Source organism: Tenebrio molitor, chromosome 7 (genome assembly GCF_963966145.1).
Source record: "Tenebrio molitor chromosome 7, icTenMoli1.1, whole genome shotgun sequence".
NCBI classification, from domain to species: Eukaryota; Metazoa; Arthropoda; class Insecta; order Coleoptera; family Tenebrionidae; genus Tenebrio; species Tenebrio molitor.
Genome location: NC_091052.1, coordinates 10,440,900 through 10,468,392, shown reverse-complemented (window position 1 = coordinate 10,468,392; position 27,493 = coordinate 10,440,900). Strand labels below are relative to the sequence as shown.

General features: G+C 37.0%; 1 protein-coding gene across 4 annotated transcripts in view; it reads left to right on the top strand.

The window, feature by feature from the left end:
- Cad87A (cadherin-87A) overlaps positions 1-27,493 on the top strand; it is an 83,605-nt gene that overhangs the window by 43,519 nt on the left and 12,593 nt on the right. For 3 of the 4 annotated variants that reach the window (XM_069054186.1, XM_069054183.1, XM_069054184.1), the window contains 2 exons: positions 9,720-9,781; positions 27,239-27,447. In XM_069054186.1, coding sequence (XP_068910287.1) covers positions 9,724-9,781; positions 27,239-27,447 — 267 coding nt within the window. In that variant the 5' untranslated portion in view covers positions 9,720-9,723. Of the gene's footprint in view, positions 1-5,894; positions 6,013-9,719; positions 9,782-27,238; positions 27,448-27,493 lie in introns of those variants that run through there. The other variant, XM_069054185.1, reaches the window with a different exon arrangement.

Sequence of the window (27,493 nt, the reverse complement as noted above, 5' to 3'; positions counted from 1 at the left end):
CGGAGAAAAAAAGTGTTTGGGGCAAATTTCGAACAAAGGGGTTGTCGGGCAAATTGCAAAAATCGGCGACAAAACGTAGGAATCACGAAACTCGGCAAAGTTTCGCATAATAAGAAAACAGGTTTTGAAATCTCGATATTTAAATCCTTCCCTCCTAAGAGGCAAAGTTCGGTCCGTTCGGAGTTCGCCAGAGGAGAGAATAAATATTCAAAATACTTTAATTGCGTCGGCTGCAAAAATCGCTTTGAAATTTTCTAATTTTAATTAAATTTGGCCGTTCGCTTAGAAACGTTATTTATCCGTAAATGGAAACGTCTGAATGATATAAACGGCTTCGGCGAAGCCAACATTTTTAATAAACACGTCGGTTAATTGGGCGTGATAAATGGCGAGGTGGCGACCAGCTGATACCTATGTATGGCGGAATCCATCTATTGACCGAAGAGAATGAAGTGATGAATTTAAGACATGATGAGCGTACGCCGGAGGACCATTAATCACGCCCCTTCAAAAACAAGTGTTTGACTCCAAGTGAGACACCGCGAGAGATCCGCCAAATGACTCAACTTATTTGACGGCGCAAGAAAAATAGTTTTTTTCTAGATTATATCGTCCGCACAATACATCGCAAAATGTTTTTGTTCGCCACCCGAAATATAGCTATATTGCATCCCCGAAGATAAATCTTCATAAAATGGTCATTTAGTTCTGGGGGCTGCATTTTATTTAATCCGGTGTATAGAAAAACCTTCCCCGGGAACATTCACCCGTCGACAAACATCAATCAAGTCGGAATTCGCCGTAATGAATTGTATCGACTCCTTTAAAATCATTTCCCGATAGGTAGCTACGCACGATCCGGTGAAGCCATTAACGCGGTTAAACTTCCAATTGTATGATTACCTGCAACAACCTTATTCTCCATATTGATCGTAAAGTTGGCCAAAAGTTGGTGTGGGGTGAGTACAAGAACTTTAAATGGTGGAATCGCATCGCCATTGTAACGATAAGGCAAAGCGAAACTAAAATGTACTCGTACATTCGTAATAATTTCCGAGATGTCCTACTAAGATATTTAAGAGTAGGTAAGCGAGGCGTTCCTTTCGATTAAATCCCCAATATTACGACCATTAATGGGTCTCTCGAACAGGATTCTGCTCTACACCGCCCATTAAATTTCTTCTGTGTCATTCCGAATATAAATACGTCCAGACTTATGCATAATGAAACTCCAACATTGCATTAAAAATTAATTAAAATTGTTCTACTCGAGATATAAATACCTAAACCGAGATAAAGCAAAACTAGTTGGAAATAAATGCGGTTTTGTTATCAACTAGATGCCACACAAAGAAGTTAATTTTCTTTTAACGACTGTGTTTTATCTATTGACCGTAGTTATTAAATATAGATTTTGTGGAGTACATATGTAGCACTTGGTGGTATTTTCCAAATTAAAATAGTTCAATGGCCCGGCGCATCCACCATTTTTGCATTAGTATAAGTTTCAAGGAATAATCAGGACAGGACATATCTAGAGGAGCCCCAAGTCTGCAGATATGTCATCGATTTCGATGAGGGGGTTGATCACCATGAAGCGGCGAGGCCTACCTGGAATGTCTGAGACAGGGCCGTATTGAGATAAAAGGGAGACGCCCGTCTTAAGGAATCAGTCCGTAATAATAATCGTAATACCAAGACAAGCGTCAGAGTGTGAATTTCAGTTTAATTTGTGAAGTTAATGTGCATTTAGTGTAAACTGTTAATTAGCAGTAAATTAGTTGTGAGTGTTTTCGACAAGTTTCTTTATCCACTGACAAAGTAAATATTACTATACAAAGGTATTGACAAGTTTTGAAGCAGGATAGGACAAGTTGTTTTTGCTCATTAGAAATGATCCAAGCCAAGCAATTATCAAAATAAAATTTGCGAATAGTAAAGAATTGGAGTAATGACATGCTGAAAGGTAATTCTTTTGGAATAGGAAAAAGGAAATGAAAACTGAATACTTCAGTGATTGAGTTGAATTAAATCTATTGTATCTTCGTTTTGTGTTTCTCTATTCTGCGTAATTTAGATACTTCGAGTAGGATAGCTTTACATAAATTCGACGAACCAGGAGTTAATTTGAGATCCGATAAAGCACTCATTGTAAGAGTGATTTGGACCCCAGTCGATTATTTTTGGAATAATAATTCTTGCCAAAATGTAATGTACTAATGTAATATACATACATATTTTAAATTGGCCTGCCGCATCCACCATTTTGTATACATTTACTCGTATTATAAATGTATGATGTATACGATATAAGAAATTACATCGTAGATGGAAAATTTGCCACCCACGATGTAGAGCGTAACTATACTGTATGAACTAAAGGTAAATTAATGTGATTATTTGGTTGCCTACATACAAGGAGCTTTGAGACAATATAATTTAAAATAAAGACATTGTCACAAATAATTAAGATCACATGTCCTCGTATTTTTTTTTTGGTAAAAATATTACAGGAAACTAATTAAAAATTGAATTCGAACACTGCATCCGATATTGTTCGTTGGATGCAGTATTTAATCAATAAAGTTCAAATAGGTTTTATATAAACAGAATTTATTATGCGTTTGATTTTTATTGCAGACAGAATAACGCAGCTTTCATGTTGAATTAATTGAGTAATTTTGAATAAACATACTGACTCGTGATAGAAAAATAAATGTATCCCATCTATTATACCGTTACTGCATTACTATTGAATGTTTAGTTCAGTGAGAAACGTCTGGGAATGACAGGTCGATAATTGAGACAAATATAAAAATATAATGTTTTCTCTTGATTTATTAACGTGACATTTTATAAATAAAAACTTCACAAAAAACACATGAGATGAAACAATGTTTAATTAATTGAATTATATTTTAAAACCTCCGCCATATTTGTTGGCTTCACAATGCTTATTTTTTAAATTCATTTAAGTGCCATTCGGTGTCGATTTTCCTCCCTCGCAGTTCGAACAGAATTTGCATTTGGCAACTTGTTAAATTTTAATTTATTTTGACACAAATAAAAGTTCTCGTCTGTAATATAGTTCAATCACAAAATGAAAACGAACACTTTTATGAATATTGACTGGTTGTATTTACAAATTCTGCAAAAAACCAGCGGATTTACGTACTTGTAAAATAATTTGCTGTTGTTTTGGTACAATATCATAATCAACATTAATGTCGCGTCGTTCAAGAGTTCGAGTACACGAACAAATGCATTAATGATGATGCAAGTTTGATACGGGTTCGTTGTTATTAATACCGGGGAGAGTATTGTGCATACAAGTTGCGATCTATTCTGAAGGAGTAATTACAAAGACAAAGTTGTGTCGAATAGAGTGGCAGCCGTGCGTTTAATTGAAAATAATAGAAGGGCAAGAGGGTCTTGGCGAAATACTGAGGAGTGAAGGTCGAAAAAGTAATCTAATTACGAGACAAGAGTCGGAGATTTCTAATCTGTACCGGCGGAATTAAAATACGAGATTATGGAGATATGGTGGGAATTGAGAGTCGTGATCGGGGGAATTAGTTCGCACCGAAAATATAGATTATTTGCAAGTAACGAGAACCGTAGAAAACAATTTATAACTCGTGTTGGCGCAAATTGCCCTACCTGCATTCTAATCTGATAGATCCGCGATAAGAAACACGTAAAAATGATTAATGCGAGTTGCAAAAGCAGCTCTTTGGAATCGTCGGCCAATAATTAATCTGCGCGATTTTATTCCCTCCATTGGGCCCTGTTGTTCCCCTGCGAGTCAAATTTCTCGTTGGCGTTCTCGTCGAAAAAACAAACACCAGTACTCATTCGAGGATTAAGGAATAAATGAAAGGAGCACTCCTGGGTTCACACAGTTTACCATATCGGCTTAACGATTCGGGTCACATTTCGCACATCTGACAAAATGCCGCATTATAATTCTGAAGGATGAGGGTGTTTTCAATTTTCTGTGTATTTTATAATATAGACATTCTCGTAAGTATCAAGATGCATATAAAACGAGCATTAGGAAACAGCTGACGCTCGTATCAAGGGTGTATTCTTTAAAAAGTAATCCTCGAGTCAGCTGTAGCGCGCTTCAAATGTATTTATCATACAAGGAGAGAGCAAGTTTGGAAGTTAAGTCAATTCCTGGCTTCGTACACTCACATCGTAATGTATCCGGAGAGTTGATAAAATGGGGCAATATAGAAATAAGAGAACACAGAGAATTTGAGGGAAAGATAATGTGACTCTCTTTTTATTTATTGAATATCCTCGCGAGGATGACGGCCACCACGACGCATTCTCGACTCTCGAGTGATAAGAGCCACCGTTATTTACAGGGTGAGTCAAGTCCTCACTTATAAATGTTTGTAACATCGTAGAGTGCGAGAACTTTGCCACCTAGAATTCGGGTGAACCTACACTACTAATGTATGTGATTAGTTGGTTGCCTAAGACAAAGGGTTCATGCATGATGTAATTCAAATAAAAAATTGTCGCAAAGAAATAAAACCAAAAATTAATGTGTCATAGAAACAAAAATGAGAATCTTCGCTTATTTCCAATGTTCTGCAGGATTGGCTGATCAATATTACATAATTCCTTCCTGTAGCTCGTCTAAGTAGATAAATTGTGCAGAGACATCGTGCTGCAAATATCCAGATTTTGCAAAATGTTGTGGATTGTACTGTAGTCGTTTCCTTAAATCATCAACAACTTCCTCAGATACTGAAACCTTCCAGTTGATTTTCCGGTTCGGACAAATCTGTTCCTACCAAGCACGTTTCTTGAATTTGGACATTGTAATATTTCGTAAGCTAATTATTCTTGCAGGCCAACACTGAACAACTAAACTCGATAATCATTTTTGAACATCTTAATTTACACTTTAAAAACGAAAAAAGTTAAACATGTCAAATTTCAAATTTATACATCACCGACACCGGAATTGAGAGGCGGCAAAGAACATTTGTAATAACCTTGTGTGGTGTTACTTATGGGAAATGTACAATGGCCGGCAGTAAAAACTAGCCATCACTTTTGTGTTACGTCAAAATCCAAATGTGTTATTAATGCTTTTTTGACACAGACATTTAAATGATGGCTACTTTTTTTGCCGGTCATTGTAAGTTACATTGTACAAACTGTCTCTAAAAGAAGGTATATCAAGAGTCCTGTGGAATTGTGCGGCTTTATAATTTTGTTGTGTCGAACTATGTCGAGCCGTTGAAGCCGTCAAATCAGACGTCAACAGTCAAATGTCACATTATTAAATCTTAGCGTCAGTTGCGAGTTCGAGGTCTTAGTTGCTTTACCTGTGATTTTCTTCAGTTTTTCTATATTCTAATTACTTTTGAGCAAGTATTTTATTTATAAGAATAATTACGGTTATACTTTTTCTTCGAGGTGCTTTGTGTTCTTTGTCGTTTTTTATTAAGCTGGTGTTTATTTCTTTTTTATGAATTTGAGTTCGAGGAACCTTGCACCGTTTTCGGGGACTTACAACAGTCTACTAAAAACCTGTCATTAATGGCTTTATACAACCTCTCTTATTCTATCGGATGTTCATTTAAATTTATCCTCAAAGTCGACGTTGAAGAGTCGATTGTGAACTTGTCAGTCTGCAGAGTAAAAACCAAACACACAAAAAGTGAGGTTAGATGTAAACAGATAATCCGTGATCTGTAGTCCGTGGTGCGTTCAGAATCGACTCTTCAACGCCTACTTTGAGGATAAATTTAAATGAACAAAATCAAATAAGTTTATTCGAATTACACAGGAGTCTTGATACACGTTCTTTTATTTTGTAGGTTACGGTATAGATTTGTCCCGTCTTCTTGATTTGTAAATTTGACATTTGATAGTTCACACTTGTCACTTTGTAGTTTTATGTTTTTCATTTTTGAAAGTGTAAAGTGTTTTCGGTTACACAAAAGAGGTTTCTGCAAGACTGTCTCGTGCAGCGCAATAGTTAATGTAGTGAGTAGTAAACATTTTATTTACACTTAAACACAAACATTTTCTTACTTCAGCAGCAATGAAACTGCTTTATTCTCTGAAACAGGATACATTCATGGTAAAGTCTTATTATGGAATTAAATGAAATGTTCAACACTGATGGGTGGACTTATTCACTGTTGGCCGGTAGAATAAATACGTTACAAAATATTCGCTCAAATTTGAAATCAAATTTATTTGGTCACACAGTTACGCAGTGTATTGTGGGTTGCAAATTTTACAGGCAACGACGTAAGAAACATTTATAATGACCCTGTATATACTTTGTCGTAGCATTAAAATTTGTTTCCTATAATGGATCTCGTTAAATCGTGTTTTGGTTATCAAGCAGATCCTGTCCGGAATTCATAAGTGCACCGAAAAACTAAAGATGAAGTAGGCTCCTGAATTTTTTCGACCAGTTCGGTCGAAGTCCGCCAAAATATCAAGCAGAAACGAAACGAATCGATGGAACGGTCCGATAAGTCCCATTTTGATTGTTGTGGAGCAAGGCCGAGCACGCTTCCATAAATTAAGTCATAATTCAGAAAATTTGATTAATCCCTCACCTCCAACAATTCTCTTCGCATGACTTATCGCCTGCAGTTTTAACCAACTACAAGTCTACCACTCTACCAGCAATTAATTTTTATTTTCTCCATTTCGGCCGACTGCCCCGCTAATCGGATTTTAATTTTCATTACGTCGTTTCCACAAAAAAAAATATCAATTATTTCGCGTCGATTAACATGTTGTGTTCGCTGAAAGAATATTTTAATCAAAGTACTACAAATTAAATTTCCATCAAAGTGAGCTTGAGCGAAAGTAAAATACTCTTTGCATCGAATTCCACGGTGGAAGCAGGTTCATGCAAGAACGATTTTTTTATTACCTTAATTCTATTCTCTTGAAATACAATTTTATTTTGGGCCAAGTAAACGATTACTCGGAGCGGTTAATAGACCGCGAACATAATAACCGGAAGTCTCAAATTACTACGATTTCTATCTTCAATGTATCGGGATGAGGGTTCTTGAATTAATCAAACATAAGCAACTCGTGATCACTCTAATCCAGCACGGCATCGCGACGCCGTTTTTGCTACCCTTTTCTCTGGAGCACTGTTACATTGTATTTTATGTACGAGTGTCTGCGCCTCTTTAACACCCGCAAAACAACCCCAACACATGGCATTATTCATATTGACGATGAAAACGTAACTTGTGTCGTGAGGCGCGAGCTTTAAGCCGTCGAGGGGCGGAGACCCCCGCGAATGTTGTCGCCTCTAATCTTGATAAAGTTGCGCAATTATCGGCCGCCAAAATAACGCTTAAGATCCAATTGCATTACCATTTCTTTGGGCGAGACGATGGCTTTTTTATCTTTTTCGGTGGTAAATCGAGAACCCTCGAATACAATCATCAAGACTTGGGGAAATTATTTTGCCTGACTTGCACCGATGACTGCTTTGGTCCAGAAAGCCGATTACCGGTGATTGGACTGTCAGTTATGGCCAATCGATAAGCGGTTATCCCTCGCTGATAATTAATATAATCGGTTCGGTTGGTCCGATGGCGGAAATCGATCATCACCAACCGATTTTATTAGCTATCGATCGACACCTCTCCAAAAATAAATTATAAATATTTCTTTTTTTAATTTAACTTCCCAAGAGATAGGAGCTTCATCTTCAAAACGACGAGAGCGACCGATCCAATTGAGAAGTTTTATTTATAATTAATTATCGGCCAATCTGAGAGCATTAAGTGTGCATCAGGGGAGCTTCAGCCCCTGTTGTTGCAGCAACTGGAACACAGTTTGTATTTCAGACAAACGTGTTATCGCTGGAGCGCCGTTATCTCTTTTAAAAGGGCTGAAACCGGAGCCACCTCGACTGTGCATACGAACTTTTGATTAGTTCATTTCATGCAAAGTGCTCTAACTATTCTCTTTGTGCATGCTTCATTGTGTTCTTTCGGATGGGCTCTCGTCTTCCATCCAATATCCTGTCTCGATGCAGAAAAATTACATCTTCAATCTAAAACGAAGGAGCGACAAAAATGGAAGAAAACTGCATCAAAAACAACGTATTTTGTGCATGAATCAAAAATTGCTCGAGCGATTTCCTGAGCGACGAATTAACGCTACATTTGTCCAATTACCGCTTCGTCCTCAATTAGCTAAGTTGGATCGGTTTCGACAAAAACGGTCATAATTGGTTGATGGGGGCAATAAGTGGGGGCCAGCTTTTTCGACGCACTCAGGTGCTAAATTAGCGTTTATGTGGTGTTGAGGTAAAAGCTCGCTCCGTGCGTCAATTGAAGACAAACTTTGCTCATCCTTTCCGGCATATTTTTAATTTAATCTTTCCGAGCCTGGCTCTTTTGTTGTTCTATATCTACGCATGCAAATTGGCAGCATTGTAATGCCCGAAAAGGACGGCTCGAGGAACGGAGAAGAGCAATTCTGTTTGTTAAAGAATATTAGACGCTGGCGTCATTTTATAGGCCAAGGACTAGCCGTGTTTCCGCCTACGCAAATCATTCACAATCAAAGATAATTTGACGGAGGCTTAACAGGGATTATAAGGAAAACACGCCGGGCCAATAGAAAGTTTGAATAATCTCTCATGTACTCGGGTGTCGTGGGAATTGATAACTCCCTCGCTCCAGTCTTACGTACTTACATTTTGTAATAATGAGCTTTTATGCGCACTTAAACCCTCCAAGTTTTATTTTAATTTAACCCCGCTCGACGCGACTAAAAATTGTCCCGTTTTTTGGGGAGGAATCTGTTAGGCAAAAGTGCAAAACGAACAAAATGTAACAGACCCGACACGGTGATGTGGCTTTCGCAAAACTATCGGCAATGGCGCAGAACCGGCAAAGCAGGACCCACAGCATCACTCTTCCAATTTCATTATCCTAAAAGCACAATGCGATAAAAAGAGGTGTTGCTGATTTGAGATTTTTGCGCTGTTTGTTTTTCGCTCAGGCTTTCCATCCGAAGGAGATTTTAATTTGAGTTGAACACAACAAGAAGTGTGATTCGGGGTGTTTGATGGTTTCGTCTCGGTCGGGCAAGTGACCGAGAAGCATAATTTTTTCGACAGCGGGAGCTTTTATTCGGTTTGGTGAATGTCGCGAGACAAACTTCCCGTTTACGGAATCCGAGTTGGAGCACGAAACCATCTTCCCCAAACAATCCTGACGGGATGTTTCTGTTACAGATCGCACAAATCCCTTTAACACGTGTAATGTCTGTCTACATAAACTTAACATCTCCGAAGCGGCGTCGCAATCTGCGAATGCGAGAGAGACACTGAGCGTTGCGGGAAGGCCACTATATTAAAATATACGTCCTAATGTGTAGGTTATGCGCTATAAATAACGGAACCACCTTAACTGTCTAGAATTAGATTAAACTCACGTCCTCTTGTCTCGTTCACCCTCTCTGCTTAAATTACTACGACCGCGTTAAAAAGAAGGAGCCGAACACGGGATATATTTCAAAGTTAACATTACATATTGCTCACATCGCGTCTTTTATGGCCTTGATTCTCAGTTTTCCTGACGTTTCCTGCTGTTTGCACGACTTTTTCATCCATGGCCTGTTTGTTTTCAGCATACAGATGTATACTCGTACCTACCCCGGCTCCACTCTGATTAATCCTGGTTTAATTGTTTCAGGAAAATGAAGTCGGTCCAGGACACATTCACCGCGTTCTTCCTCATTCTCTTCGTTCACAAAGGTAAGCGAAATCACAGTTTGTGCACTCGATAGAAAGGCTCTGTGCGCATCGATTGCGACACTCAGAACTGACGCCTTCTCTCGTTACCTTAACAGTCGGATAATGACAAACTGAATATTTCAATGGCGCAGATTAAAGCCGTGCGAATAATTACCAAAGGTTTTCGGTTTCCAAAGCGAAAATCGCTTCTAATACGTATTTTAATGAATTCTTTGACTTGTGCTTGTCACCTCTCGACCTGATTTTTTATTTTTCGCCTGACGGATAGGCAACCAGTAATTTTCACAGGGCAAGTGCGGATTATTATTTTGAGTCGATTCTTGCTGTCGTCGATGATGTCGCGCTGATTTCATTTTGCATCGGGAATTGCTAATAAAATAAAAACCGGGCACTTCAGTATCGATCCCGATGGCGGCGTACTTCACGTGCAGTAATTTTCTGGATGAGAGTGAAGAGCGGAGATCTGTGATGATACTTCCTCGCGGGACGTGAAATTTAAAGCCTCCATAAACTAGTAGCTTATTGATTCGTTAATTCGTGAGGGTAAGAATGTGCTTTGGCTGGCGATTTTTCGAAACTGGTCGGATTCGGACGTTGATTGATCGGCGCGACTTAATCGGAATGATTTATACAACCGCAATAATCACACCCACATTACGAGAACGATACATCAATAATGAAATTTTCGAAGATAGGATAATTTATTATTCTTAAATTGACGTATCCTTGGGCGAAATAATGATGGAGTGGCAAGCGCAAAACCCACTTGAAAATATCCCCAATCGCAGATATTGACGTGAAGGTAATTTCCGCTTTTTTACGATATGAATTTATATTTTTGTGAAATATCTCTCGGTAATTTACGTTCTTTATACTTCCTTGTGAAAGTAGCATTTTCACATGCATTAGACGGAATATAAAAGTATGCGAAACAACTCGCGAATTTCCTACGAAATATGGCTCCGTGTCACTATACCCCAAGTTTAATTTGCTTGTCTTGTCTTCGCGATGTGCCCCGGAATTATGTTGCACTGTAAAAAATTTAGTACCTCCTTATTAGAATTTTCTTTTGATACACTCTTTATTTTACCCTTGGTAGTCATTTTACTTTAATATCCATTTTAAGTGGTTCATTGAACTTTATGAATTGAGATTTCGCCCCAGCGTAAAAATTATAGTCGATATACCATCGCAAATGGGACTGCTGCCCTCTAACCGACAACCGTAAATCACTCCGCTTTTAATTAAGTTTTTTGGGAATATGGACGATCACGACTACGTAATTTTTTGTGACGAAATATTTTGCCAATAGTGTGTCGCACTCTTCTGGCGCATCTCTAAAAGCAAAGTTTCTGCTACAAAAGAGACAAAAATTGAATTAGGTATTTCGTCGATTGTGATTATTGGCAGAACTTGTTACACCAAAGGAGAGTCACCGTTAACAATAAGAAGCTTACTTAGGGACATTATGTTCTTTTGGGAGCGCTCCCCGAATTTCTTTGTGTTGTCTTGAGACAGCGACAAAAATGGGGACTAGAAACATTTAAATATAAATCGCGGCGTAACTACCATTTTCTCGCTCGAAGATGGAAGTAGCCGTTATTTCCGGCGAATACGTTTACTTCTTAATTAATTTGCAAATAAATTTGTTTAATTAAAGTATCAAATGTTGAGCATCCGGACAAATTGTCACCGTCCAAAGTGACATAAAAGCTTTTTTGGAGTGTTTCCATCTGAGGGAGCTTGCAACGAAGATAAAATGTAAACTGTAATATAAATTCACTTTTTCTCGTCGGCACAGAGGAGTAATTATTATAAGGAAGCTTACCTTATGGAATTAAATATTACAAACAAGAGCAAAATTGTTGTTGAGAAGTTTACGTCTGCGAAATAAGGAGAGTTCAAAGTTACTCTCGTCGGAGATTATTGTTTTAAATATTTACACCGGAGTCAGAACGTTTGCGATACATAATTCAACAAGTGGAGTTATCGAGATAAAAATTGCGATTTATCAAACTCGAACTTTCACAAACAATGACTTTCCCTCGCAAAAATCGCATCATTTTCCGCGAAATTTCCCGTCCTTGACATAACTTAAAATTAGTCTCCAACTTTAATTAAAAGTTGTTACGAGCTTTATTAATTGTATAATGTCATAAGAAGCCTCAGGCTCACTGCTGCCATCTTTAGGACCAAACTTTATTCATTTTTATTTTTCATTTTGTAGTCGGAAAATATTATGTCAAAAAATTAATAGATGCTTAAAAAGCGGAAACACTTTACGTCCATTGTGAGCTGCTCCAGCAATCAAACGCGCCTTTCAAAATTAAAGACAAATTCGAGGGGAGAACAGACAAATTATCCTTAAATAAAGAAACCATTTTGTTTTATTAGCTACTTCATGTAGACAGTCTGTTGAACTAGAATAATGGCACTTTTTGTAAGCTTCTAGCATAAATCTAAGGTCGGAAGAGGTAAATCAAAAGAAAGCGACGTCTTGATAAAGTTTTTAGTATCCCCTCAAGTTAAATCCTTGACTAATTGCCACAACACTAAATCACAGTCCGATGGAGATTTCGTTGCTCCACACCTGCAAAAATATCATTATCCAGCAAATTGTCGTATTGTTGGTTGTCTTCTAATATTCCTTCTGACGCAACCATCACGTCTTAGAGGAAAATTTAGTGGTCCAGCGTGCCCCGAGCTTTATTACTCGCCCCAATAAAAAATGGAAAAAACGTCATTTTACATTATTTATCGTGGAGAAAAAAGTGCTTCATCTCGTACTAAACGGTAGGAGTAGTCACTTCCATTAGTTGTTTTTTTATGGTACATCGTGTATACCGAAGCAATTTCTAATATTTATCCTGCAAGAATATTTTCCTGCAGCAATAGGGCCGGCTTGTGCTTTCACGACTGCTTGAGCTTTGCTTCCGTTCGTTCGCATTCCTGCAGCTGAGAATAATATGTAGAATGAGCATCGTACTCCATATATTCGTACCGGGTTTTATTGTTTTATAAAAGAGATGATGAAAATATTTCCGAAATGGAAACACACAAAGATGAATTGAATTAAATCGCGACGTTGGGTGTTTTAAATTGGAACGGTCCTGTACAACGCCTGATGAATTTTTCTCGAGTTAGCCGAACTTTGTTAATTTAATTAAAGACGTGTTTGTAGGGAAAATTAATTTTAAAGTTTAATAGTGGAGCTGCGCTTGTTGACAGTTTTTGCGGAATAGAGAATTTGTATTTGTCCGAGTAAGTTCCGTTGTAATTTCGCGAAGAATGTAAATGGAAGACACCGTGGCGGACAAGAAAAATATAAATATTCCAAAGAGGCAGCATTTCAGTATTAAAATAAATTATTCATGTACTTAGGGAAATCCCGCTTGATAGAATGCATTCGAGAAGACGTTCATTTTACATTGTTTTGGCGAAAAGTTTAAGAAAAGACAGATTTCTGTCTTAGATGCTATTGCACAGAGTTAACACACCGGCACCGTAATTTACATAATCCCAAAGTGAATCCCTCTGCCATTTCTCATCTGGCTCGAGACAATTTCCCGGCAAAAAGAACGATAACAATTACGGGAACAGATCGATTTGATTAGTCGGAGCAGCTTGGCTGTTTTTGTACGAGAAATGTGGTGTTTGAAATGCATTTTTGCAAGTTGCGCCAACATTTCAGCTCGCATTAGAAAATTGAAGCGTGCTTTTAAAGTTTTAGAACAAAACGTGTAGTTGGAAGTTGCGGAGGCAATACTTGGGGTTCCATTCGAATCGCTTAAAAGTATAAAAGTGGATTCGATTATTGGTTCTATCGGAAGCTCGCCGCGGAAATTTCGGCGGCGGAAAATGAAAATAATTAAGCTGGTGAAATAAATATTCGTCCGCGGTGCAGATTTCGCGTTTTATCTGGACGTTTGAATGTAATTACTGCGATCTTTTCTAAATAATTTATTTTTACGAAATGGGAAAAGGGCTCTATAATGAGGAGTAGAGATAAAGACGATGTTTTCTCGGCAATTGAAACATCCTCAACAGATTAACTAAACGACTAACATTTATCAAGCGACCATGGTTTTATCGCGTAATTTTAGGATTGAACGAGCACTCTCCATTTAATTTCCCGATTGTTATCTAAAGCATTACAATTAACTTTTTTATAGCCGTATCAATGACAACATTCCCGAAATTGTTTTTCGAGCTCCAAACACCTAGTCCCTATTACCATTATTTTGTCGTTAAAAGAAAACGGACCGCACGTTTGCTCTCGCTTTGAGTAAATTTTTGTGTTTCTGTGCCGAATGAATACTTTCACGGGGTCTTACGCCCTCTGTTTTATGTGCAAATCAATACTAATATCGCACATATTTTTTGGTCTCAAGAACACGTATTTTCACTTAGCCGATGCGGGGACCTTATGGATTTTATTTATTGTGACCTTTTCCAGAGATAATATGCACTCCGACGCGGGGACACCGCATAAAGGAAGAATAATATTATTTTTTATTTTCAACTCGACCATTACACTTATCCTGAATTACGGCCGCCAACACAATTAATCTCACTACTGTGTGAGCAGGTAATCAACATTTTTGTAGGTTCAGTAAAACTTGAGTACATTTTTCTAGATAACGTGTTTATTTCGTCAGCTCTCTGTGATTTTGTCTCCATTATCTCTATATTTTCTCGAAAAAAAAATTAAATCATATCACAAATCCTTGAACTATTGTTCTATTTAAAAGTTTAGTTTTATCTCATAACATTTAATGATACTGATACACAGTTTTCTTTCCTCAAACCTTGTCCAACTATGTATCACTATCCGGAGAGCTTTTAAGATCTTATCAATCAAGTTGATTTTAATTGATTGCTCAAATTTTCTCCGACTTGGTTAAAGATGATAAATATTCAACAAAATTAATTTTACAATAATTTGACTAAATAAAGGCGCACGTGCTTTGAGTCTTCAGGAGAAACACGCACTTTTCACAAGATTTACCTCAGGAGCTTCACAAGAACTACTTACAGCTTGACATGTACACTTTGGAAATGTATTGTGGGTTGTATTTTCAATTCCGTCGGGCTCATTATCACTCGTGAAATACTCTGTATAAATGACACGACACGCGTTTCAGCTTTAGTTTAGTAATAAAGTGTATTTGATGCAAGGACATCAATAAAGTGTTATAAATAAATTAGTGTTACGTTTATTTATCACATATCTCTGCACACACTGAACCACACATTCGTCAAAGTTCCTTTGAGTGAATCATTTACTTCCACTGTCAAAGCTTTATAGTCCAGAAAATGAGTATTCTATTCATTTTGGGATAGAGAAAGTTCAAATCGAGAAGTACATGGGCGGTACTATGATTTACGTGGGAACCAATTATATTGGGGACCACGTGATGTGTACTTTTCTTTTTAGACGTACTATACGTAGTAATCACTAGCGGCTACCTCCAGAAATATTTTATTAAATCATTATTAATACAAAAGGCGAACCCGATTAATTATTAAACACAGAAGGGCACTATCGACCTAAATGTCACATCCATTTTGATCAACACATTTGTTGATAAATATTTTTTCCTTCGTCAGTCTACGCCTTTTACGTCAGGGAAAATAAATGATTAACACCCTCATAAATCAAAGCTTTCTAAAGATGTCGATAATTTGAAGCAAGATAGCGCACGACCCCACAACGTACGTGACAATTCGGCAGTTCTAATGTTATTGGAAGATCTAAGTACACTACACAGATAAAATAATGTACTGTAACAGTTCCCCAATAAAACATTGTTTATATTTTTTACTTGTAAAAAATCAATTAAAACCTTTCGAATAACTTGGTCAGCAAGCACTTTCGCTGTAAATTCAATGTAGAACCCACCCTGAATAACATCGAGTCGGAAATCCCATGGAATAACAAACCGCAATAATAAATAAAGATAATTAATAATTAATATTCATGAAGCTCAGAATCGATTTGGACCATAATCTCGTTATGTTGTTGCATAATTTATTTTGTGATACTTTCCTTCCAGAGTTTCGAAGACTGAATATTTTTAAGGATCTTGATAAAATTTTCAAAGCGGAACCTAAGAAATTATAGCATTTTCGGTGTTTTAGTTCATCCAAATCTTCATTCTGGAAGTTACAAATTGATTGACTGGATAAGACCTGTCCAAAGTTTATTGAGTCTTGTTTATATTATAATTTTCCTAAGTTATCGGCTTTATATTGACGAGGTATTAAGTGCCGTCGAGCTTGAAATTGAGGTAAATTTGTCCAAGTAATTGTCGAGCCAAGATTATTTACGTAATTTGTGGAACATTGGCACCGGAAAGAATAAACCCAACAAGATAAAAAAACAGCTGTTGTTTCGTAATGTACAACTTTTAGACTGATCCCAAGTAGGGTCGTAAAATTTTACCGTTCGATGTTTGTTGGCTGAAGATCCTGCAGGCGCTAGAGAGGACTGTTTGCGGTATCTTCGAGTACCAACAGACAAATCGCTTTTATTCTTGAGACCCTTAAGATATTCAGTTTCCAGGTCGGATAATGGTAGGACCCATATAAAATTCTGCGGTCGAGAAGAAACAACGAACAAGCGATCTGAATAAAATATAGTGGCCCATAAAGTGAAGTTTTCTGTTACAGGGCGTAAATTTTAAGGGCCCTTCCATAATTCCAGCGGAAATATCGGCCAATATCGTGCGTCCCACCCCGAACTCTTCTTTAGTAAACACGCGGTATTATGCAGGGCAATCAGTTGGAAAAACTGTTGGGAACAAGCGATCGATCCTTTTTCCACGGATTATTTAATACTAGTTTCTACAAGATGGGATATTGTGCAGCAGCTCATCACTTCTACATGTCCAACGCGACATCTCCGAGATTCCACTAAATTACAATATTCATAAGCCCTATCTAAACGGTCTTTGTAGAAACCCACCATAAATAAGATAAAAGAAACACGGACTGACAGTTAATGAGAAAGTTTTCTTTTCCTTTTTGCGCAATTAAAATTCACACCACGTAAAAACGGTCGCAACAGTAGTTGAGCATCGGCTCGTTCCATTTTCCGATTTATTTCGACTTCTCACGGGATCACGTCTTCACATTCTTTATCTTCCCGGTGTATCAAAATTCAAAATGTCTGTGACGTTTTTGTGGCCGTTGTAATTTCATCACGAAACGAGTGGACTGGAGCGAAGAAATTTTGCTTTTAAATAAAACATTCGTCAGCAGAAGTGTCCACGCGCGAGGTGAAAAGTAGCCTTTTCAGCTGATCTTCGCGCTTCATATTTGCTTTTGGAGAGTGCAGACAGGAGAATCCCAGAGGCACTCGCATTCAGAACAGCCACTCAATCAACTGCGCAAAAAATCTTGTAATCTCCGAAAGCTCAACGAGCTTATTCTTGGGATGTGTTAATTGCAGTCAAATGTAGAAGAGACACTCGTTTTCTGTAAGATGGGAATGACTTTTATGCAGTGTCTTTGAGGTGGGGTTTCGATTAAAAACATTAATGAGGACATCGGTGAGGAAACCTCTCTTTTGATTCGTCGTTTCGTACTGAGAGAAAAACGTAAAATGTGAATAGTCCTGGCTGAAAAGGAGCTTTGAGAGCGTGCCGCCATATTGATAAATAATTAATAAATCAGTTTTGCCGTAAGCACATTTGAAGGGATGGTGCGAGCTAACGACGACACAAGGCGGAATTGCTTGTAAAACAAGATTGTTGATTTATGGCGCAATTCTCAGTTGTGCAGTAATGAAAGTAGATGAATGTGAAGACATTTTTATCTTCATATTTCAAATTACAATGACATTACGTTACAAAGTCGTATTTCACGAAAGATTTGTATGGATGAAAATATGATGTTGAAAAAACGTGGACGACGTCAAGCTGAGGAGCACAAAAGAAGTGTGGTAAGATTAAAGTTGCTTTCTGCAACGTACACAAAACTGGAATTTATAGTCTGCAGAATCCGCTCTACATTATTGGCCGGCAGATGGAAACTCCTGACTGAAGGTAGATATTTGCTTTGCCTGTCGAATACATCTGTTATCCATTAAGCCTCTGAAATATTTTCCTTTTTTCTTTTGTCTTTCGTGTTCACACGGACATTATAAACTTTGTTTAGCGCGGACATTCCTTGCGAATCGAGCCGTTCGTCTTTATCTTTATTTTAATTTTGCAAATTGTCGCCTCCTTCAACTTTCGGAGCCGAATTTAATGATTTAACACGCCGCTGTCCCGTTTAATTAATTTACATAATTCCTAGTTACACAGTCCTCTGAGTTTATGCAACACCTATGATGTCGTGAATACTAAATTCGCGAGGAGATCCCCCAAAGTCCTCCAACAATGGCCTGACGTCCCTTTGCCAATAACCGGCATCGAATGCATCTGATTTACACGTAAATTGGCATCAGCCAGTGGCGGAATTGCGAACTTGGGACGATTTTATTTATTTATAATGCGAACTAATTTCCTTTTAACAAGAACGGGAGGAATCTCGTCCTGACGCGAATCACTGTAACCCAAAGCAAAAACTCGTTTACACTAATTCCTTTAATACCTCATCTCTGCGATTTCAATTCGTTTTCCTCGGCAAATTACGAGAGAGCACAAATAAACAAACACAGATTAATAACTAGTTAGCTTTGATGAATTACTTCTTGGGATGTGTTTTGCGGGATGGAAGTGACGCGTTTTCGATCCTGGAAAAGTCGCGATGTTTTTCCATGGTGTATTTGCCTTTTAACCGTTCCACAGTTTAACCGGAATCCGGGATTACGCTTGATCGCTTCATTTCGATTTGGTAGGCTGACTTTGTGGGGTGAATTTAAAAGAAATACCTTGACTTTTTGTCAGCTATTAAACGCGTTTATAGCGTTCTCTGCCAAATTGAAATGGGACGCCAATCTCTAACATTTCGTTACTGTCGTGCCATCTCTGACACTATATTATTAAACCGGCGAGGTCGACGTAATATTCACTTTTTTGCACCTGACGTGTTCAAAAATTCCTACCGATTCAAATGTCATTTTGTCATTTTTCCCAGGAAATCGTATAAATACCGTGCGATCAACAATTATTTAGAATTTAGATCAAGGAGGCTTTGAGAGGTTCAGACGCTCTGTATTTGTTTTTCATCATTATTGCAACAAAAACTATAAATCAATAATTAGTCTTTATTGATCGTCCCCCATATTTGCCCGACTTGACACTTTCGGAAAAAAAATCTTGAAACGAAATGTTGAAATGAATGTTTTGCTTGTTCACTAGATCTAGATAATATTACTCGGTAGAATCGGTATACTAAGTGTAAATGGAAGAGGGGGTTATGTTGAATGAAAAAATTGTTCTGAGATACAGTAATTTTTTTTCTGTGTTAGGCTAAGAACTTATTAATACCTCGTCGTATTCAAAATTTTCCTTAGCGTGGATTCATTTTGTAGATTACAGTTGCGAGATAGATACAAAAAGAATATATTTAATTCTCTAGGAAATATAGAGATTTGTAGTTTTTGGAGTTAATTTGTCAATACTAAAGCTGCAAATTGCAGTTTTTAGATTTGATTTCGCTGTAGAATTCCCTGGGATATTAATGCAATTTTTCAGTTGTGATTCGCGCATCCACCATTTTTGTAAATAATTCATAACTTTCCAATTTTCCAACTTACATCGATATGCAAAAAAATAGTGTGTACAACACGTTATGAAAGTCTCTTTTTTCACTTATTTGCTTGATTAACTCGGGCTATGCCCTCGTTAATCAAACTGTAAATTTATAAAAAAGTATGACTTTTATAATTAGTTGTATAAATAACTATTAACTAATTCGCCATAATAAAATGTATAAAACACAGTTTTCAGATTTAATTTTTCTTATCAGGTCGCTGAGATATATTTCTCTATAATATCGTACTCCTAATTCATAACAATATATTTTTATTTAGTAATTAATGCTAGAGATAGGAATTTGCTTTTTTTGCAAATAATTTATGATTATAAAATCAGTTTTTAGATGTGATCTAACTATCAGAAATAGAGATTTGTAATTTTTTGCAATTAGTCTGTCATCGCTAAATCTATTGAACAGATCTTTTAGATTCGATATATCTCTTGAGTTCCCTGAGATATTGATTAATTTTTATCTTTAAATTATCAGCGTATCCTCCATACTTGTAATTTGTAATTTTCCAATTTTCTAAGATACTATCAGAGTTAAAATTGCCACATTATTTCAGCTTTTTATTGGCATCTTCACTATTTTTGCAAATCATAATTTTCAAAAAACGTCCAAAAATAATTATCTAAATATGTAGCTTGAAAATTAAACTAGGCAAAAATGAATAGGGAATTTCACAATTTTTCTTGGAAAGCAAAATAATTCCCCCAATCCTCCCACGTATTCTTAAACACTAGATAAATTTAAAATGTTACAAGTACTTGAAACATTACATTTAATGTGTATATATTTTTATTTCTACCACATTTCATTACAAATTTTAAACCGTATTTATAAAAAATTCAAAAATGGAAAAATTCCCTATTCATTTTTGCCTAGTTTATTTGAAAAATGCTTCCTGTTGATTCTACCCCATCGCACCAAACATTTATTTACCATTTAAAGTTTGTTTTTGGAACGTAATTTTTCTCACCAATATTTACATTTCTTTTCCCTCGAATTTAAAATCGAATTGTGCTTGATATAGATCACAGATTTTTTTGCAAAAGTTCAACGCCCACTCACTATTTCTTCCCATTCGATTTCAAAAACTTCCAGTCCTTTATTTTCTTTATGAAGCTTGTTTTTCTAAGAGATAATTTCCACCGTACACCGCCTGAAAAATTCGTTTCGAATCCCTGATTTTATTAAAAATTGTTTTGATAATTTTTTTAGTGACGTGAAAAATTTCCACTGCAGCGGAAACTAATTTTTATCTATCATTCATATATTCTTTATGTTCAACGAATTAAACCGAGCGATTGTGATTTATTAACTGAAAACCTTCTCTCATTCTTAACGTCACGATGATTTTGATTCTCTTCTTTCAATACCTACGCAGCAACATTGACTAATTTATTCAAATATTTCCCCTTCAGATCCACCCATAACCATGTAACGCAAGAATTTTCTTAACAACGCTTCGCAGATACCGACTACTCCTATCTCCGTCACGAGAAAGAGAACCCTTATTTGATTTATTGCGGAATAATATGTAGCGACATTTTTTATACGAGAATTATTTATAGAAGAGAGAAGAAAATTACTGTATTGCAAATCGAAATTCTATGCATAAATTTTATGCAAATATTTATTTCTATCATGCGTATATTGATGTAAAACACTTCTCATGAATTTTAAATGCAATCGATAAACTCTAAACGCTTCGCTGACAGAGGAACGCCATGCATGGTGATTATAAATTACCAGTTCGAAATACAACACTGGTGGAATACACGCATTTCTAACTGTAACCCAAAATTGGAAAACGAAACCAAATTTTTTTCCAACGAGCAATTAGAATTTCTACCAGAGCCAGGTTCACTCCACCGCATACCAACTGTCCGCTTAATCGTGTAAACGAGCGTACCGAGTGCACCATAAAAATTTGCAAGCACTCTCTAAATCCACTCGATTTTTGTCGGGTCGTCTTCCTTAGCTGGGATTTAGCTTTCAGACCCTTCCCATTAGCAGCAGTTAAAATTGCTCAAGAGCTTTCGATGCAGGTTGGGTCTAGTTACGAGCTGCTGTTAATATTTACAGTTACAAGTTTGCTCAGGCCCTCTCCGAGACGATAGTCTAGATAGGCTCCGGATAAGGACATCTCCACGAATGATTTACGTGCGCTATTTTTTGAGGAAGCTACAAGTAATTTTTTCTCAAATAATTTATGTTTTTATCTATTGGAAATTTATTGGCTGGCGAAAACTCGAGAGTAACTTGAAAGTATCTGCAGTTGACAGACTTGATCCTTCCATACACACAACTATGGTGAATGCGGCGGGAACAAATTTCTACCGAATGGAGAACTGGAAAATGAGGTTCTTATTTAGAGCAAATATTAAAGTGGTTCGTTGCAACGAAAAATTGACTTTTCCACTTTGACCGTTGCATACATTTCCCACGAATTCGGCATAGCTGAGCGGAATTCATCTGAAAAATATTCCGTGGCGTGGTTTAATGCTGGGATAGTTTTTTTGACGTGGTCATGTTTGGTATTTGGGTCTCAATAAATTGAGGCCATCTCAGCGATCCAATACTTGGTGGATTCGGTCGTGTCGGTATTGCAAAGACGCGGTTTACAGATATGGACCTAACATCTCTCGGTTTCAATTATGGAGTTGGGCTGTTCTTGTTCTTGATTACTTGTCGGTTCGGACATTTCCAAGATTAGGTTTGTGTTGCTTTCCTCACACATTCATATCGATTATCTTTTTTGCCGTAAATAGATAACAAACACCAAAGCTACGCTATTTCACGGCCAGATTAAGCACGAATAGATTGGACCCGCCGGTGTGGACATAAACTTAAACTAATAAATCTCTAATTCTACCGAAATAAAGCTCGCAACAAGCAAATTTTTTTTTTGCCTGAAGCGCTTTTTAATTTTTCAGTTCGCTGCCGTCATTATGGGCATTATTTTGTAACAAGCGTGTAACATTATCAGCTTTTTGCAAAGGTAGATATCGCTCGTGATCAGTGTCCAAACATCAAATACGCTTTTTTGTAGATTTTATCTGAATAATTAATTGACCGTACTCAGCATCATATGTATTATGTTTCAGTTCAGTTCATTGTTTCAAATTTTCTGGCGTATCGAATTTTGTGCACTGAATTTTACGTATTTATCGACGGGTATTGTTGATCCTGTGCTGTGTCAAAGCGTAGTAAAAACTTCTGGATAACCCTCTCGTGTCGAAACAAAAGGCTAATCATTTTGCGGTTGGCCTAGTTGTGTAATCGTCATTTTTCTTTTAAATCGCAAATCTTTTAGATCCACTGATTTCTGTGTTCCCGTTTCGATAAGTCCTTCATATTGTAGCTTATTTTTTGAAGTATTTTTGATTTTGTCTTTACCTATTATGCACGTTAATGGAAACTACAAAGATTTGGTTAAATCATCAAACAACAAAGACAATAATCACACATTTTTTTTTTAATTTCGACACAATAACCTGTCATAATGTAGTCCATGAGACACACTTTTTCTACTACACTGTATGTACAAGGATATCGAAAATTTTCTGTGAAATTTTTGTTAGCGCATCCGCTATTTTATAATTTTTCCAATTTTAACTGTAATGCCAGAAATACTGATTTGTAGGTTTTTACAATTTATTTGCCGCAACAATATCCACAAAAGAAAGCAATGTTTGTGTTTGGTTTATAACTGATCTGATCGATAAGAAGTCGCTATACATATTTATTTTCAATTTTTCTTGGCGCATCCACCATTTTTGTAATAATATTTTTCTCATTTTTCAGTTTAATATTAGAGATACGGATTTAGGCATTTTATATTTAATTCTTGAGGACAATACAGTCTTTAGATTTGATTTAACTCTTCACTTTTTCAATTTTTATTGGCGCATCCACCATATTTGTAAAGCACATTTTACGATTTTCTCACTTAATATCAGAGTTTTTGCAATTAATTCGCCATCACAAAAGCTATAAAAATTTCAGTTTTTATTTGCACATTCACCATATTTTCAATTAATAATTTTCCAGTTTTCTACCTTCACAATAGCGATATAAATTTTCAGTTTTTTGTAATTAATTCGCCATAATCAAACATATACGGTACGATCAACAATGAGTTAGTTAACGGGCGGCTATGACTTTGACAGTGTCAGATTTTTCGAATCTTTGCTAACTCAGCTAATAAACGTCAAACAACTGTCACTATGAGTTATATTTTAACGCAAAAATGGTTTTTACTTCAGAATATAAAAAATTAATCTTACTTTCGTAATGGTGTTAAGGATGAACATACAGCTCTGTTGCCCGTTTGGCCGAGTTTCGGCAAACGGGTATATGCAACCAGAAATACTTCTAGCCCTGTCGATATACGGCAAAGATTTCAACGCCTTCTTTGATCTAAATAATTGTTGATCGCACGGTATAATACACTTCTAAGATTTAATTCAATTTGTCAACTTGTCCACTTACTGATTTTTCGTAATTAATTTGCCATAACCTAATCTGTAGAACAGCAGATTTCGATTATTATTAATATAAGTCTTCAGTTCACTGAAATACATTTCTTCAAAATTTATTTGCGCATCCACCAATTTGGCGCTTTTGCAGTTAATTCGCCAATACGAAATCTATAAAACGCAATTTTTAGATTTGATGTATCTCTAGAGTTCGTTGAGATGTCGATACATTTTTCAAATTTCGTTGGCTCATTCACCGTATTTGTAATTTCAAATTTCATCATTTCTATCATTGATAGAGATTTGTGGGTTTTTGCAATTAATGCATCGTTACAGTGTCCATAAAAGGTACTGTGCGGTTTTTCCTAAAATATTTGCCATAACAAACACACAAATCATAGTTTTCCCATTTAATTTAACTCATTCGTTCTCCAAGATATGGATTTTTTTCAGTATATTTTGGCGCATTCACAATTTTGCCAATTCATATTTATTTGCAAATTTTGATCCAAGTAGTGAAACTTCATTACAAAAATATTCACACATGCATTATTTTGACCAATTCCTGCCACAATAAAATAAAGTGAAATCAGAAATTTTTTATTCGATTTTTTATAACGAAATCTTCTGTACAAAGCAAATCTAATAAGTTGATCACCAGGCAAAGACATAAATACAGTAAAAGCTCCCATGAGCAGACACCGTCGGTCGCCAATTTTTTGTCCGTTCAACAGAGATGTCCGCTCAAAAGAAATACATCTGGTTCAAAGGAAAAAAATTATGTAGGCCATAATATTAAGTAATAGTATATTATTCAATTCAATGAGCGGATAATGATCACTATTACTCGTGAGGATGATTTTGTGCACGAGCCGCAGCCGAGTGGCGTAATTTATCCGAGCAAGTAATATCCATAATCCGCGAGTAGAATACTATACATTTTCTACGACTATGAAGAGAAATTGATAAATAAGTTTCATCATTAGATAAACTGAAAATGACATTTTAAAATTATTACGTTGTATACTTGATACCATTGCATTAAATTTTGCGAGTCTTCATAAACTAGTTTATGTTCAAACCTTCTGTCTTAGAAACTTCTTTTTTGGTTGACATTCGTTTTCGATTGCCATTTCGCTGTAAACGCTTCTCTCTTGTATATAATGACAGATTGATGCTTAAATTTTTCCATGTCTGTTTTTCGAATTCATTTTAACTTTACCCACTACATATGTATTGCGCAAGTTATCACGAGAGCAAATCATATACTAATAAGAGTAACTCAAAAAATTTTGATGCATGTAAAACGAGGCGACTAGCTCTGGCTGATGGCGATTGACTGGAGCCGCGTCCGCCTAAAGGAGCTTTATTTTCAAAGAGGGGGGAAAAATTGCTGTCCGTGTCCGTTCAACAGAGTGTCCGTTCAATAGAGAGGACTTTCTTAACAAACTTATACGAATTAAAACGGTGCCCAAAGAACTGTCCGTTCATAGGAGCTGTCCGTTAAGGGCCATCCTCTCGTATTCGGAGATAGGGAATTACAATGTATTTTTTCTAAAGGAATATCTCCTAAACGGCACAAGCAAATTCAATGCGGTTTTTTGCAAACGAAAGACAATAAATAGATGTACCTGGTGTCCTGATTGTTTAAAAAAAAATCGCATTGAATGTAGGACTTTTGATTTTTTTAATGTAAAAACAGCTTTTACTGTATGTACTTTCTTTCAAAATCTTGTTTCAACAAACTGCAACGCTTAGAGGAACGTTGTTTCTCTACCACTGAATTAAATGTTTTCGACGTATAGATTATCTCTTTTTGATGTAATTTTTAATTAAATTTCTCTGGCCGTAATGTAAATATGTACTGTCGTGTAATTCTAGTTAATAACAGTTATACAATACACAGAGAATTATATAGTCATACAAACTGACTAATCCTAAAGGGTTCAATCGGAGCAGGATTACGCCATTAATTTGGCGACAATAATTGCGTTATTTTGTCAATCTGCAAATAATCAATGTATTAATTTACTTTTAATGTCGCATTTGTCGGTAACGAGCAAAATTTGGTGGCGTTTTTTTTCCGTCGCAATTTAATCGAATTCGTTGCATCGCCGACAGACGCATAAGAACAGCCCGTCGATTGTTCGCCGTTATCAATTTACGTCGCAACAATGCAGCAGCCACCTAATAAATAGCTGGCGACGGAATTGACGGGATGACTTCCGCGGATGATTACATCAGAGTTGGGAAGCACCACCGGCAACGTCTCGAACCGAACAAAGACAAACTCAGGGACAGCATGTCAAGCAGGATGGCAAGCAGGTCAGCCGGAACAACAAGCAGCAGGATTATAGCACCACACTCACCGGGATTACATTACTGATACTGTTGATGGAGGGGGGCGGAAGTCGAGAGGACTGAATACAAATGCACAGCTTTCCTGCCGACCGGTAACGACTTCACTTTCCTGCCGCCACCGATGTTCCACAGTAATTGAATCTTTGTACAGATAAAAACAACGCCCCCAAATACGCACCCACGCACGAGACCGCGTCGTCTCAAGTCGCCTCGATCATTTCGCATCTTCTCGACAGCAAATCTGCAAACATTCCGGATTAAACAGTCCCAATTAATTAACACACCGTCGTTAAATTTTCCTTTCGCAGATTTATCGCAGAGATTTGGGTGTTTTTTTTTGCATTTTAAACGTACACAATCCATCGTACATTAGTCTAATTAACTCCCATTTGTTGCAAACTCCGAAAACAGCTTTAACTCAACTAACCCCATTGCGCCCATTTCGCGGATGTGTAGTTTAAAAATTACTCTTCTCCCTTGTAGCGATTCGAGGTAATGGTCCTTGACGCAATGTTTGGAACTCCGTTTTAAAATAAATTTATTTCTAGCAGAGGAACAAGAAAACAAGTCGCTTTCGTAAATAGCGCAAATCTGATTGTACGCTTTTAAACCGGCGGAATTTTTTGCCAGGTCGAATATCGGTTTAGGTTTGATTTAACATCGGTTGATCCGAAGTGCAGCCACGAAAAACGAGCTTAGCGACATAATTCAATTAGACCTTACTCCTGCTGTCGGTGAATTCAGTTTCCTGCCGGCGCAAAAGCTTGACGCTTTTATGGCTCCGTATTTCGCTGCGAACAAGTACTATATGGTACCGAATAATTAAGTTGCGCAAGTTTTAATTGTTATAGCTGAAGTTTTTGCACCAATTCCGCAGGATTAACACCGCGACGTTCTGTTCCAGGATGCAGCACCAACTTGCCTCCCGTTTTCTCCATGGACATCAACAATTTAGCCATATCAGAAAGAACTCCAGTAGGTAGCGTCATTTACACTTTGGAGGGGTCGGACCCCGAGAACGGCCCCGTGCACTTCGGCCTCGAAGGGACAGACGTGCTGAAAGTAAACAGCAATACGGGGGCGGTCACGGTCGTTAAACCCTTAGATTACGAGGTTGGTAAGAGCTGCAGCAGAAATACTCTCAACCCGGTCCCGACAA